A 16,538-nucleotide genomic window follows, 5' to 3' on the forward strand; every position below is an offset into this window, starting at 1 on the left:
ACGCTTTGCTTCTAGAGGCATGCTTTTATAATTGTAATATAATACACATCTACAGTTTCATACAGTGGCGGAAGCATTCTTGCTCTTGTGTTTAACAAACACTTCATACAATTTAAATACCATTCAAAGCAGGGAAAGTTAATTGTTTGTTGCACCCCCATTATGAGTTGTCTGTAGTTTTGCTCTCATTTTTAAGCTTATTTTTAATTTTCACTCTGTTTTTTAATGTTAAATTGTTTAGTAAAGTTGTGTAATATTGTTAGAAAATGTTTAATTAATACGTTTTATGTTTAATAGTGAATGTTCTTTTAATATTTGGCTTGACTTTTCAGTAGGGCTGTAAGATGATTTTTTTTTTCTCTTTCCTACAGGAAACTGTAGAATAGTTCTGCAGAAAACAAAGGAGTTATTCTTTGATTTAGTGAATTAAAAATGTTTGCATGTAGTTTTCAGATTTGATGTATTAACTCCTGCTTTTGATTTCCAAAATATTACTAAACAAAAGCAAAGCACTATTTATTTTAAGGAGGTCCCGTCAGTAATTATTCTTATTTAATGGATTTTTAGACTTCAGTCAAGTCAAGCGGTAGCAATCAAATGAATTTTTGCTGCTGACATTAATTTACAGGAGTCAACAGGACAAAACTTCACGACATGATAGCTGATCTGGGCGATGATGAGATACCCCACATCCCTTCAGGAATCATTAATCAATCTAGGTCACCCTCTTCTAGAATGACTGATCATGAAGGTGCAAGAGCAGAGGAAGGTACAAAAAATTCAGCTACTTACTATATTTCAGGAGATTTCTTTTAGAGAGCACACGCTGTCATTTTATTTTCCCCTCTATAGAGCTTAATGCAGTTGCAGATTGCCACATTATTTTATTTGCGATTCTTCTCAAATGGTTTTGTGAGAATATGGCTTGAGTTTTTGTGGCTTATCATAACTCACCATTATTTCGTAAGTATTTTTAAATAACTTAATGTACAGCAGTGTGTTCTGACACTATTCACTATTAAATCCCTGTTTGCAGACCCTCCCTCCCCCATTAGCAAAACCTTTCACAAATAGGTTGTTATTTTTTGAGGGGAAAAAAGGTGAGTATTAACATTTGATGCACAGTTTGGATTTTAAAATGAAAAGTGGTGATTTTAGTTATGGGACTAATTAGGTCTCTTTTCCTCAAATTTAATGTTCTCTTTTATAAAATTCCCTTGCTCTACATACACAAATTTACAAAGACACTATTTCTTTACAAAGTATTTGTTTCAGTTTCAGGTTTATCTTTGACAGTGGAAATTAGTGGCAAGCTATTATATCTAAAGTCAAAAACCTTGTATTTGGCTTTTAAGTTTTTTGTTTTAAAGGAATGATTTTCCTGTATTAGCTTTGAAATTAGAATACCATTCTAATTTCTAAATTGTCCTCTACATAGAACATATTCATTCAAAATACTCAGATGTATTCAGATTTGGCTCTTTGAGAATGATCTTCGACCCATAAGACCTGGTATGGTATCAGCTATAGCAGAAATGGAATTTGCATTACTACTAATTCCAGTAATCTGTTGGTTCACCTGTTCTTCTTCACCCTTGGCCTCACAAATGCCTGTCACCAGGCAAGCAGAAAAAAAAACCAAAACCATGGTTCAAGGAGGTTTTTTTGCTGCTCTCCCAAACTGTCATTTTACCAAAGTTGTCTTTTTTACTGCCTTCCTTTTCATCTTTGTTTTTATCTCCAACTTCAAGATGAACCAGTATTAAATTTACTTGTGGAATGCAACTGAAAAATCTACAGGTGAAAATACACTTGCTAAAACTTGTAGATATACAATTAGGTTGTATTTAGGTTTAGTGTTTACAGGCTTTAGGTTGCCTTTTAGCCATGTTTAGATATTAAGGCCATGTGATCCTACAGTTACAATTTTCTAGGTCTGTCTTCGGCTGTTTTTCTTAGGCCATACATGTTGTGCAAGGGAACACAGACCTTGTTATGGACAGGGCCGTTGTCTCAGGTAGAGGCTTTACATCTAAAATAATACTGGACAAAGCAATCTTTTTGAAGAAATAGATGCTAAATTTGAATTTGATAGGGACTTACTTTCAGTGCCTCATTCTTGTAGCACAAACACTGTGTTACCCTTCAAGTAAAGATTGTTCACACTGTTCAAATAAACTGCTTTAATGTTTATATTTTCACACTGTTTAATGTGTCCATATGTTTTTAACTTGTTGGTGTAGTTTGGGCTTTATTCATTAAGAGTAGTAATATTAATGTCTATCATCTTACCTGCTCATTGTGGTTTCTGCGTTGTTTTTAAACTTGATTATTAGAGTGTAAATTCTGCTATTTCTATCCTGAATGCTAGGTGGCTTTTTGACCTTTTGTCTGTACCATAAGGTGCAAAGCTGCAAACAAACAGGCAGTGTTGTATTTGAATTCCTCATGTGTGAGTTAAAAGGCCAAATACTTCATTATCATAAAATACAGATTTTGCTCCATGCGGTACAAATACAAGTTTTACTCAATTATTTATTCAGCTGTATTTTAAAAGCTAAGATTTTGCAGATAATTTTAGGCTTTCTTCCTGGGACGCACTAGCCTATGCTGATGGATTTTATCAAACCATGATTTTCTTGTGACTGGATGGAAGTTTTATGTTACAATTTGAAGTGTTACAGTTCTGAGGCAGTGGTTGATAATTTTTTCTTGAAGGGGAGTTCAGGGAGTAACTGGCTCTAACTGGCTTGGAATACACCTTTCATACCTCTAAAGGTGTGAGAGTTAGGTTTTTGTTGGGGTTTTTTTTTTCACTCTCAACTGCCTGGCTAAATACGATGTTATGCCATAATTTCACTTGATAATTTTGGCCATGAGAAATTGGAGTTTCCATTTCAACATATTGTATGACTTTCAGAAATGGTATCAACATGATTTTCCATCCAGTGTACAGAGAATTACTTTCTTCACTGGTTGTTTTTCAGTTTTAATATCTACAGATTGCAGAGGTGTCAATCTACAGATTGACAGAAAAAAGCAGTAATAGATAATTGCTTGGGTATGAATAGCTGCTTTTGGTGTACCACATATTAACTTTGTGGAAAACAAGGTAAAGATGTCCTGTCGTACAGCAGACAACAACAGCCTATATGAACATACATATCTGATCAGAGTAGTTTGTACAAATATTACAGCTTGATTTTGACTTAATTATGTATGATGTCAAGAGCTTGAAGGTAAGAAGTGCTGGTTAGGATTGGCTAAGCAAATATTCAATAATACGATTTTGTATTTCAGTATTTATTTCACCTAGTTTCACCTACAAAGGAACTTGTACTACCACATTTTTACTTTATTGATTGCAAACTCAGTTAAACATTTATATTATGCTATGAGAATAATATTGTACTGTGTGTTAGCATACTTGGATTTTTTTTCTAGATGAAAAGCATTAAAAAGTCATATATTTAACTACCATTTGCATATATCAATTGATGCATTGTTTTTGATATGTGAAGATGTGGGTCTTTATTTTTAGTAGCTGTAACATCATGTATTTTTCATTGTGTTACTATTCTGCCTTTTCCTTTTTACAAAAGCAGTTTGCAACCATTTTTTAAACTTCTCAAATATGCCTCACTTTAAAATATAAAATGTGCAAATGAATTGTAGAACACACTGTATGCACATACTGGCAACTTTAGTATTGAGAAATAGTCTTGTGAATTTCAAGTAGCATTAATTTTGAAGCTTTAAGTAAAGAGATAGTCACCCATGCAAACAAAGCTTGATGAATTTGTAGTATAAGTTCCTAATGTGGTAGTCCTTAATTTTTAGTATAAAGCATAGGAAGGTTGATCTGTTAAGGTCAGGTGACATTAATTTCACAAAGAGTTAGTATCACAAGTTACGGGGCTTACGTAAACCTTATGGGCCTGTCCTAAAGATCAAATAGGAGTAACAGGAAAGTAAATAGGTGTTTTGTAGGAATATGGCTTTTTATGAATTATAAATTGTTTGTAGTAGACTGTCAAATGTAGAGTTTTAGTAAATTACTAATGGAAATGAAAAGCTTATTCATATAAGGGCATGGTAAGCCATTTTGGGCTGTTAATGTAATGTTACATTCTTACAAGTTAAACCTCTGTATGGATTGTGAATATTTTTAAAACAGGTGATTGTGTATAGTTAAAATATTGTTAGCTCTTTTTATGCAATTATAGGAACAGCAGTCTGTGTTCTTATATAGATTATATTCTTAGATTCTCACAAATGGTTATGTTGACTGTGCTAATGAGGTTACATTTCTTAATAGTACAATAGTTCTGAAGCATTAGAACCTGTTTTATTCTTGAGAAGTGATGTATTTTGATCTAGCTGGACTGGCTCCTCTTTGCATAGCCCTAGCAGTGGTGCCAGACATCTATAAATTTACGCCTGGTTTCAGTCACTTCCAGCAGGAGTGGAACAGACCTAGGTTACCATTCAGATAGTGGCAATATGGAATAATAGAGATGTGTGTTCTAAACAGGAATGAGTTAATTATTAGTGCTCCTGTTTGGAACTTCTTTTGTGAGACAAAATCCCAAGAAACTGGGAACTATATTCTCAGAGATTGAAGGGTTTTCTAGGAGGATCAGAAATTAGGCGTGGCATTAAACTGAGGCCATAACTCTCTCTGCCAAATCAGTGAAATTCAGAAGTCAAGCAAGTTTAATTTTTCAAGATGTCAAATATCATTTAACATATTTTGCAGATGATTATACTTAGTTCAAGTTCACACATACCTTTTTTTTACATACGCTACTTAACAAGCGTTGCTATTTCTAAGTGGAAAACTGAGAAGTAAAAGTAGCTTCTAAAATGTGCTAAAGTGTTACAATGTTTAAGCCTTCGTTGCTGTTCCTTACTGCTAAATTGATATTTGTGGGTTGAGGGAGATTTACAGAATTGTTGAAGAGTGTAAAGAATATGGGTGAATATATATAACTTTATTATTCAGATGGGAATTCATAGTGAATAGCTATATATAACTTCTTTTCATTCTAAATGATAATTAACAGAAATGTTAAATTTTAATTTGAGGAAGGCATAGCTAGACAACGTATCAGTTGAGTATACTTTAAAATTAGAATCCAAAATCATGACGAGAAACTAACACAGGAAATAAATAATAGATTTTTTTTCAGTTGTCTGAAAAATCTCAGAGTAGAAGAGATGTTTTGCAGGAGTCTTTTGCTTGAGCGATTAAAAAATACTTCAGTATGCAAGTAGAAATATTTGACTAGTATAAAACACAAAGACTTACTTGCAAGTGGATAGAAGGCAGGAAGCATGGTGCAATGAATGAAAAACTCAGCTGAGAATTTGGGGACCTGGGATGTACATTTGATATTGCAGTGTAAATTAATGTCAGTCAAGTCACTTGTCAGTATTAACACCTCTGTAAAGTAAGTTGAAATCAAATTACAAAGCATGATGCAAGAATTGTGTGTATAATGTGTGTGTGTTTGCACATGTGTGCGTGTCTTCATACTTTTTTTTTTAGTTGGGGCTGTATGTAGTATATATAAGTTCAGTTCTAAGCTCTGCTTTGCTATTAAGTGATGAATAATACAGCTTTTCATCAGTTTGAATTATTATATTGAGACTTAAAGAAACTGTTTTGTTCTTTGTAGCTGAGCCAATAACGTTTCCACCTGGAGGAGGCAAGTCATTTATTATGGGTTCTGATGATGTGTTGTTAAGTGTTCTGGGCCTTGGAGACCTTGCAGACTTGACAGTTACAAATGATGCAGACTATAGTTATGATGTAAGTGCAATTTTATTTTAAAATTCTTTACACAGCTTAACCAATAATAGTTGGGTCCCCTCTCCTCCACCCTGAATATTACTGATGCACTTCATTAGTAAAAGCTGTTACTTGAAAGGAGAGAGCATGCTCCTTGTGAATGAGCTAAGTAATTTGGGTAACCAGAATTAAGTGAGATGACTTGGGGTTTTTCTATGTTAATAATTTAATTCAGATTTTGTCACTGGGGGGGGAATGTGTTATGACATAAAATACATATTAATGTCTTACCATAACAAAACAATAGTTACACACTGAAATGGAGTATTGAGTAGACATGGCATGGAACACAAATATTGATATTAACTTATTTATTTGCTGTCCTTTTGATGAGTAAGTAGTGTTAACAGCATAGACTACGTATAGTAGTGTATTTCAGATGTAAGCTTTTAGGGGGTATTTTTATTATAATCTAGAGTGTTCTGATATTCCTTTGACCATATGCATTAAGCTTCTACCAGTAGTGTTAAATGACTTTTTCATTGGCTATTAACATTGGATGGCTGGTTAGGGAAGTGTTCAGGTAAGTTTTGCATGCAGTATTGTGTTTAAAATGTCTTGTAATATTGGCTTGACTGCAGATTGCAACTTTGCAGTGTATTCCTGTCTTTTGTGAGGTATAACTTCTTTATAAAACAGTGTGTAGCCATTTTGCTTATTCCGAGATGGAGGGATATTTACAGGTGAGCCAGGACTAAAGTCAGAAAGCATTACAATGAATATAATTGATACCAGCTGATCAAACTGTTACACGAGACTCTGTGCTACTTGTGACAAACCTGACAAAATGGTTTCTGTGGTGTGAAGAGTGATGCAGAATAAAAGTTAACCTTTGCTGTTGGGAAACTTAGAGAGTAACTGATAAATACACAAATATGAAGTGCTGCCTGAGCTAAAAAGAAATTTGCAGTAGAAGGCAGTACTTCGCACATTTGTTGAAGGCTGGAAGGTGTTAGTTATCCTGTACGTGAAGTTGATTGTACTTTTTCGATGTAGTTGAATTTTCAAAGTTTTCTCACTTAATTAGAAGTTCTTTAATTTCAGCTTGGTTTGGGAGGTGAGTGGGAAGAGGCTATTTCATGCTCTTATATGTGATATATACAGAAGACAAAAGATAGAAGTAGGGTTTTGTTTTCTTACTGGACCATTCACCGCATATGAGGTGTGATTGGCCATAATTGTCACTTGGTTTCCCTGCTTCTTGTCCAGTCCTCCTTTCTCAGTACTCTTAGGATATTTTCTTCCTTTTAAAGCATAGCTGAAAAATGCACGGTGGCTTCTGACTTCATGTGTCAGAAAAAACAAAAATAACACAGGTGGCAAGAATTTTTTATATTTAAGAAGACACTGTCCTGTCATGAATCTGAAGAGACTGAAATTCAGGTGCTATTAGTTCTTCATCACAGTGTTTCTTCAGGTTAAAAATTCCTTGATAGTTCTTAATTTCTGAAGTTGTTTCCTCATAGCTATGGATTTGCAGCACAATAAGACCATGTCTTACCCTGTACCTGTAATCCGGTACTTGTAGGGCATCTTAGTCTAATGCCTTTTTAAGCTTAGCTGAAGTCACCTCCTTTTCCAGTATATCTTCAGACAAGGAGTTAATGTGTAAGTAAAGCAGCAACAATAAAAAAACCTCAAACCAGAACACTTAATGCATTTGCTCCCAATAGGTTCATGTTCTTCAAATAGCTTTTGTGAGCCATTAGAGTGCATGAATAAATAAAGTCACGACAGGCTTCCACTAGCTTTTATGTATCACTCCTTGATGAGTGTTGTATTTTGAAAAGGAGAGGATATGAATGCCGGATGGGGGTTAAGTATAAATCCTAGGAATTTCAACTGTAGCTCAAAAGATTTCTGTATGTTTGATTAAATGCACAGGTTGTCTCCGAGACTGGTCATCTGTTAAACTGTACAGTCATCTCAAGTCATGTCTTTCTCATTATCTGGCTATTTACGTTGACCTCAGTGCATGTAGTTGTTTTTATGTTGAGGGAATAATGTTGCCAAATCAAATGCTCCCATTTGTATATTTTTGGATTCCATAGCAGCAGAGAATGGTGTTTTTCTGCAGTAGGACTGACTGAAAAATGGAAAGCTTTCCTTTATCAGAGCATGTAAACTTGGAAAACTCCAATAAGTTACAACATTATGAAGAAAAAGTAACATTAAAACATAAAAAGACACTGGCTGCAGTTATTAATTATTGTTTTCTAAATTTTCTGTTTGCTGTTGGGGAGTACTTGTTTGAGACAGGGAAATGCATGTCTCCTTACTATGTGTTAGGATTCTGTTCACAGCAGGGGCAGGGAAGATCTTCATTCCCTGGTGCCTTTTTTTTTTGGTGGGAAGGAGCTGGTTTTGGTTTGTGTTTGTTTAGCTAAGGTGTAGTTTCAGTCTGGTTTGCCTGTGCTTTACAAGGCAGAATGAATGGGTTGTTTGTGATCCTATACAGACAAAAAATACAAAGACAAAAAGAGATTTTTATTAGGTTAGATTGAGCAAGAATAATAAAGCAGGCGTTTCCAATTCTGATTGCATCTGTTTAGCAATTTCTTGTGGTGTATGGTTTGTATGTTTTTTTTTTCATTTTGATCCAAGCTTAAGGGGATTTTGCAGTAAAGGTTTTTAGGACATGTAAGGTGTTTTGTGTCTCCTGACCTAGGCAGAGTTTTTGTCTGAGTGTTGGGTGGATTTGGGCAGGGGGACAACTACTTTTTTTTTTTTTTGTAGAATGTACTATTTTCTGTGTTTGTCAACAGAGGATGAGAATCAAGGATTCAGCTGATCCTTCTTGGTCTATAGTAAAGTCCACTGAAGTTCATGGAAAAAGGGAGGACCAGCTAGTGAAGTTGTATGGTTCCATAGTCTGTCTTGTCGTGACATTGGTTATGTTGACTGTGTGTATGTGTATGTATGTGTGTGTATATATATATATACACACACACAGAGTAGGGCATCAAGACTCAGGAGGGCAGTGTGTCCATCTATGCCTTATATTTTGAGAGGCTTTTGAGATGTCACACTTTAGAACATTGATATACACTGTTGCATTTTACTACTTTTCTGTTATTCCTCTGGCCCATTTTGTGGAATAATCTCCCATTTATCCTTTGTAATCATCAAATCCCTTTTCCAAGTCCTTGACTATGTTTTTCTGAGGTGGGGTTGAGTTTTTTATTTGGTTTTTTGGAACTACATTACTGGTTAGCTGTTTTTCTTAGAGATTGCAAGGACCTCTTTAAAGATGTATCAGTTGTTCTCCTACTTTTGCAGTAAGGATATCAGGATCCATTAGAAACATGGATAAGGAAAAGAATTTTTAAGAATTGGTTTATATATAACTAGATTTCTAATGAAGAGTATGTGGCGTCTTCTTAAAAGAAACAAGATGTTCCAGTCTGTTTTAAAAAAATTAAGGCTTCAAATCTATACTTTAAATAAGAAATATACCTTACTTTTCATAACTTGTGTAAATTCTGTACCTTGCATTTTAGCAGATTTCTCTGTACTGCTGAAAACAAAATTACCCTTGCAGCAGCCCTTTTAAGAAAGAAACCAAAAAAGATATAATTAACCCTTTTCATATTTTGAAAAATAAGGATTACTGTATCCAGTTCCGATTTTCTTGAATGACTTTTCATCACAACTGTAATAGAAATTATTGTCATGTGGATGCATATTGCACCCAAAAAATTGAAAATTTTCTGTGTAATCTGGGATGTATCATGTGCTAAAATTAAGGATTGGTATTTCAAAATTTGGCTTTAATTTCTCTAAGGCCCGGATCACCACAAGTACATGAGGCAGCATAAGTTAGCTAGGTAGGTGAATATGTTACATAATGAGGATTTCAAATATCAAGGAACTCTATTTGCTAGGAAAATACCTTTTTTTTTTCTTTTTTTCTTTTTTTTTTTTTTTCTCTTTTTCCCCCCCACTTCTCTTATCTATTTGGGGAGGCAAATAAATCAACAGTTTGGTCCAAGATCTGTTATGTTTAATGCAGAACTCCAGAATTCCACTCTGCTCTGCTTCCCGAAACAGAAGATTATTCTTTTTAAAAAGCTTGTATATAATATGCAGTGTAGTGCTAATTAACTTAAATCTCGATAAAAGTATTGCAGTCTTCAGTGCACTCTGAAGTAGGAAGATTGTAAACAAAATGCTTTGTTCTTATATGTATTTCTTGGTTGGTATTAAAAAAACCCTAAAAATTCAGGTTACATGTCTGGTATAACAAGTTTCTGTGACTTGATCAGAATTAGGTAAAGTTTGCACGTAGGACTGAAATTTACAGTAATATAATGGAAAAGCAAATGTCTGCCCATCTGTAACTCAGAACAGTAAATTTTATTAACTGAGCCTGTTTGTTTTGTTGGATAGAATTGAATTTGGTTTGAGTGAGTAGTGATGATTCAATCCAGGTTATAGATTTGGTCCAGGAATACTTACTACAGTACTTGTTACACTACTGTCTGATTATTTTCAGTCCTGACAGATATAAGGTAGTAAGATTTTATTAGCTACGGGAGATTTAATTTCTTATTAGTGTTGCTGAAATTAGCTTGAGATGTCAAGATATTGTGGCCTACAGTCAAGAAACATACTTTGACAATTACATGCTGAATAGATAATTTGTAAGGAGAAGGATACAATTAGTTGCCATTCATTCTTAGTTTGCTTATTTTGTTCATCTAATTCAAGTCAGTTTTCTAAACTGCCTTTATAAAAAGAGAGAAGTACCTGGACATGTTGCCTCTTTACGATGGAGGCTTAGGATGGGATGTAGTCTTCTAAGGATCTGCTTGCTACATAAATATAAATTGTATTAAAAGATGTAAATCAGTCTCTTGCAATCTAGAAGGGCTTGAAGTTTTATGGTAACTCTTCTGAGTTACCTATAATTAATACTAAGCAGCTGTAATTATTGTATTTTAGCCTAACAGTCTATAGGTTAAGAGTATGAATTGGATGTTCCCAGTATATAAATGTATAGTTCGCATATATTGCTTTACAAAGCAGCTAGGTTATTGTCTCACAAATATATTTAAAATTCATTAAAGACTTAAAAAATATTTGTGTAATGTTATGTTTAAAATCATGACAAATGTGTATTGAAATTTCGATTAGCTATTTCTGTGTACATACCTTCGCCTGTAGAAGTATTCAAGAATTATGTATGTTTCTTTTCAATCTCAGTCAAGTTACTCATCTGAGGAAGATCACTCACTAAGCACCTCAAGTTGATTTTTATTGTGTTAAGGTGATGAATGAGCTTTTGATAGCTATAATCTCTTCCTGGGGTACAGACAACATGATATGCAATGACACATTTCTCTTTCTTCAAGGAAGAAGAATTAGTGTCATTGCACGAAAGGATTAAAACCAGTTTTGAAAATCAAGTCTTCTGTGTATTTAACATTATATATCGTTCCAGCCTGGGTCAAAGGAAACTGTTGCAGACTGCCTAGCTGGCCAGATGGGGTTATAGATATATATATAGATATATATATATATATACACACAAATCAGTAGGTAAATGCAAACTTAAGATTGAATATATATTAGCTGAGTCAAGCATAGGCTGTTTTCCAAAAAAAATGGGGGGATATATATATAAAAGATGTATTTTAAAATCCAAGATAAAATTACACCTTTGCTTTTCTTCTTTTAAGTTGCCAGCCAATAAAGATGCCTTCCGAAAGACATGGAACCCTAAGTATACGCTACGCAGTCATTTTGATGGAGTGCGAGCATTAGCTTTTCATCCTGTAGAGCCTGTGCTGGTTACAGCCTCTGAGGACCATACTCTAAAACTTTGGAATTTGCAGAAAACGGTTCCTGCCAAAAAGCAAGTATATGGGTTTTTATAAAACATCACTGGTGTTTTACATGCCTTTGAAATTGATTAAACTCTTATGTTTTCAGAATTTTTCAGTAAAGATTTCATGTAGTGTAATAACTCTTCTTTCTCTTTCAGGAGTGCCTCTTTAGATGTAGAACCCATCTACACATTTAGGGCCCACATGTAAGTGACATTATTCATGGCTGATAAATATATTGTTGTTATTTCATGTATTCATAAAAAACTTCAGTGTAAAAGCCACAAATGATACTATTTTTACATTGTTTAGACAAGGCCCATTATACTTTGTAAAGCAGCTTAATACCAAGCAAGCCCCTGTCATGAATTGCAGAGTCAATGATAACACAAGAAGAAGAAAGTGGCAAATTTGTTTAGCTGCAGTGGAAAGGAGAGATTATAGATGATGATAATGTAATCACCTAAGACGTGTCTCGGACTGTGGATTTTATATGTAATATGTGGAAAAGATGAGTAAGGTAGAGGCTAGTCTTGGCTACTGTCTTCAGATGCAGGTCTGTGTCTTAGTGATTTTTCAGCTTGTGTTAACTGCTTTATTACTGCCTGAGTTTCACTTCCTAATTTTGAATTCTGCTTTCTTTCAATAAGAGGGCAAGATAAAAACACACAGTTGATAGCCAGAGTAGTACTTTGCTTATATAAGTAAAGATCCACTCTCCGACCCAGTTAGCAGGTAAGCTTCAAGAGAGTTCCTTGATAAGCAGGGAAGTGGATGGCACTTCTTGTGCTGGCCTCAAAAACAACAAAAAAGAAAATGAATTCATAGTTTGTATTAGGAAATTACACATGCTTCCTCTTCCCTTACGCCACATGATAGAACATGATGTCTTACTTCTGCACTTACTAGCTAAAGCATAAAACGCTCTTCCCCAGGATTGGGTTACCAGTTTGTCCTCATGTTGAAATAGAAGTTCTTGTAAGTAATACAGGGGGTCACTGACCAATTGAATTCTCCAGATCTCTGTCTAAATTTAAGCTGTTACTTGTGTATTTGTTAGTGAATATTCAAAGTAAGGTTTGGGAAAGTTCTGATACAGAACTAATCCCCACCCTATGACTTCTAGTGTGATATAGCAAAGTAATTTTACTATTTTTCCCCTCAGGCAATTATTGAGCAACATTGCCTTTCTGCCCATCTTCATTCTTCGTGTTACCAAATATATAGGTGGATTCAGCCAGTAGTCTTCCTTTTCAACATCTTCAAATATGTAATTCTAGTTTGTTTATCTGCACTCATTTTTATCATGAGCATGGCTGTCAAATGACCCAGACACCTAGTTTGGGGATGTGGTTTTACAGTACAGTTAAACTTGTGGTAGTAGTGTGTCCAAAGTAGTATACCTCTTTCTCCCTGGGCTACAACCTGTGCTTGTGTGGTATCACAGCAAGCAGGTTGAAGAAGTTAAACCAGTAGGAGTCTAAATTTGGCCAAAAGGTACAATTTCTAGGTTTGTTTTTCTGAACCAGTTTCCTGGAGCATAGGTTATTACCTGTTCCTTAAAGTAGGATGAGAAGATCGTTGCCAGGGAGGAGGGGGGCTACAGCCACCTCTTTCTGCACAGCTAGCTATTAGATTGGCATAGACACGCTGTAGAAACTCACCATTTGTAGTGTAGGTACACTGAGAAATCAGGTGGTGTTCTTTGAATTGCTTCAATTTGCATAGTTTTAGTTAATTACTTATCATTATTTTAATAGATGTTGATATCACTTGTTGAGACTTAAAAAATGTTTTAATAGAATTGTTTCTATGAAGAGGTTTGTAACTGCTTAAGCCAATCCAGATGTTTTTTTGAAAGCAGATAGCCAGATTTTCACTTCTCTCCCATAGGCAATTACCAATCAGCTTTTTTCTCTGTCTCTGAATAGTGGACCTGTATTGTCATTGGCAATTAGTTCCAATGGAGAACAGTGTTTCAGTGGTGGTATTGATGCAACCATCCAGTGGTGGAACATGCCTAGCCCTAATGTGGATCCATATGATACCTATGGTAAGTACCTTTTAAAAGATAAACAACTTAATGTCTTGAACATTATTTTTCCACTTGATGTTAATATGTTTATTAGAGCTTTTTTGAAATATTACTGCCATTTATCAGCTACACTGTGTGTTTTCAACTACTTATGTGTGGCAAATATTAGTTATTTATTCCCACTTGCACTGGTGATGTACTTTGTGTAGAACTGTAATAGGGAGACTTAGGAATTCATGAGATTTATGCAGTAAAGAAAAATTAATCATAACTTATATTTTTGAGAAGCAAAAAATTTTGAACCAGAATTACAACTTCTTAATGGTTATTTATTTCTTCTGATGGAAATTTACCAGAAAACTAAGATAAATGTTGTTTCAGTTGTTTGTGGGGTTTTTTTGTTGGCTGGTTTGGTTTTGTAGGGTTTTTTTTGTTTGAGTTTTTGTTTGTTTGTTTTCCTGGTTGGTTGGTTTTTTTGAGAAGGATGACAGTGGTTGTGCAAAATGACTTGTGTAATATTCTAGCTGTTGCTTAGACAGGAGGGGCAGGGGCGACATACAACTGTTTTATGTGGAATTTAATTTTTGTTGAGGTACAAGAAATACTTAATGTTTCTTCACTAAAAAGATTTCATTTCTGAACTTTTTTTTCCAGAGCCAAACGTTCTAGCTGGCACATTAATTGCTCACACAGATGCAGTCTGGGGTCTTGCTTACAGTGGTGTAAAGAATCACTTACTCTCTTGTTCAGCAGATGGCACTATTAGGTTATGGAACCCACCGGAAAAAATTCCCTGTATTTGCACTTACAACGGAGAGAAAGGTAACTTTTTGCAATGGTCTTGAAAATCTGTTATGAGGCAGCTGATGATGCATCCAGGCTCATTATCTCCATTTATCCAAACTAGGTAACAGAGCTAAAGGAGGAACTTGTAATAAAATAATCATGGTGCTGTAACATTACTTTAAAGAAAGGTGCAAATTTCTTCTTTGAAGTATGAGCTTAAATGTTTAAACTGTCAGGAATTTTTAAAGTGTTTTGATCTTTCTAAAGATATTTTTCGCTCTTTCTAGAGCATGGAATACCCACATCAGTTGACTTCATAGGTTGTGACCCTGCTCATATGGTGGCATCTTTTAACACTGGCAGCACAGTCATCTATGATTTAGAAACATCCCAGTCAGTGGTAATGTTTTCATCACAAGTAGAATCTGGTAAGTAGAGCTCTTCCATAATAAATAGCCATCTTGGATGAGGTACCTGTTATATTATATGGTACCTCATTGTATGGTGTAGTAAATAAAAAAAATTTTACTCTTCTTCTGCATCATTCAGTTTGAAAGATGGTTAGATGCTTAAAGATGCTTGGAACAAACACTGTGGAAAGGTGTTTCAGCCCCTCTATTCTGGTCTTGTGAGATGCTGCCTGGAGTGCTGCGTCCATCTCTGGGGTCCCAGCTGTTGGACTGAGTCCAGAGCAAGGCCGTGAGGGTGATTCCAGAGCTGGAACACCTCTCCTGTGAAGACAGGCTGAAAGGGTCGGGGTTGTTCAGTCTGGAGAAGGTTCTTGGAAGACATTATCGTGATCTTCCAGTACCTAAAGGAGCCTACAAGAAACTTGGAGAGGAACTTGTTGATACAAGGGCATATGGTGACAAGACAAGGGGGAATGGCTTCAAACTGAAAGAGAGTAGGTTTAGATTAGTTATTAGGAACAAGTTCTTTACTGTGAGAGTGGTGAGGCACTGGCAGAGGTTGCTCAGAGAAATTGTGGATGCTCTGTCTCTGGGAAGTGTTCTAGGCCAGGTTGAATGTGGCTTTAAACAGTCTGGTTTAGTGAATGGTGCCCTGTTGCAGGGGAAATTGGAACTAGATGATATTTAAGATCCCTTCCACCCAAGCCATTTTATGACTATTAACAGGATTTGAAAGTAGTTAGAGATAGTGAAAGTGACAGTTACTGTTCTCTAAGATTTTTTAAGATTCAATTGTCTGCTTTGTTCATTAAACCACATTTTTCATCATATAGCCTTGACATGGAGGATATTAAGACAAGTAGGTGAATAATAGATGTATTAAACAGAATATTTAGTTTAGGGTAGAATTCTGCTCATGTTGGGATTAAGCACAGTTTCTTGTGGAACTCTTTAGAAATCTTGTTGCTGCAAATAAAGTGTTACAGAGAGGTAGCTCATTAAGAATTAATTGCATGTGTCTGATGAAACTCTAGATAGATAAGACTTTTCGTGAACCTCCTAAAGTGTTTCGTAAGGAAAGCCTCCAGTTCCTGCTCATTCCTTTCTATAAAATGTGATCTAAAAGAATAGTGCAACGGGAGAATTTGCTTCTCCCCTCTAATTAGTCTAGTTTACTTAATAATTGAACTTACAGACTTCACCACAGGTTGCAAAACTGTGTAAAAGCTATCTTACAGATACCTCGTGCAAAGCCTGACATTGAAGTGAGAAGGAACATCACAATTTGGAGAAATACCTTTTCTAGTCTGAAGAGAAACTTTTAAATGGAATCAAGAAAAATAAGGCACAGCAATTGGGATACCAAGATGAGAAAGTTTTTTTTTTAAAGGGTATCCTGTAGACTGCTAAAGAGATTTTAAACCATTCATTGTTTAAGTTGAAATTGAAGACACACATATATCTGATAGAATCTAAGAGGTTAGGTTGACTTCGGTTATTTGGATTCTCTGATCTAGTAGAAGGTGTCCGTTCCAACCCAAACCATTCTGTGACTGTCTTTTTTTCTCCCCCCCAGCTAAATATTTTTTGATGTGTAGGTGTAAGAGCTGTGTGCTGAACATATA

General features: G+C 35.1%; 1 protein-coding gene across 5 annotated transcripts in view; it reads left to right on the forward strand.

Moving 5' to 3' along the window:
• Window positions 1-16,538, forward strand: part of STRN3 (striatin 3) — a 62,583-nt gene that overhangs the window by 40,310 nt on the left and 5,735 nt on the right. For 3 of the 5 annotated variants that reach the window (XM_039551967.1, XM_039551969.1, XM_039551968.1), the window contains 7 exons: window positions 629-769; window positions 5,682-5,815; window positions 11,536-11,711; window positions 11,841-11,888; window positions 13,614-13,735; window positions 14,372-14,539; window positions 14,791-14,931. In XM_039551967.1, the coding sequence (XP_039407901.1) occupies window positions 629-769; window positions 5,682-5,815; window positions 11,536-11,711; window positions 11,841-11,888; window positions 13,614-13,735; window positions 14,372-14,539; window positions 14,791-14,931 (930 nt within the window). The remainder of the gene's footprint in view (window positions 1-628; window positions 770-5,681; window positions 5,816-11,535; window positions 11,712-11,840; window positions 11,889-13,613; window positions 13,736-14,371; window positions 14,540-14,790; window positions 14,932-16,538) is intronic. The other 2 variants (XM_039551970.1, XM_039551971.1) reach the window with 1 other exon arrangement.

Source organism: Corvus cornix, chromosome 5 (genome assembly GCF_000738735.6).
Source record: "Corvus cornix cornix isolate S_Up_H32 chromosome 5, ASM73873v5, whole genome shotgun sequence".
Taxonomy (NCBI): domain Eukaryota; kingdom Metazoa; phylum Chordata; class Aves; order Passeriformes; family Corvidae; genus Corvus; species Corvus cornix.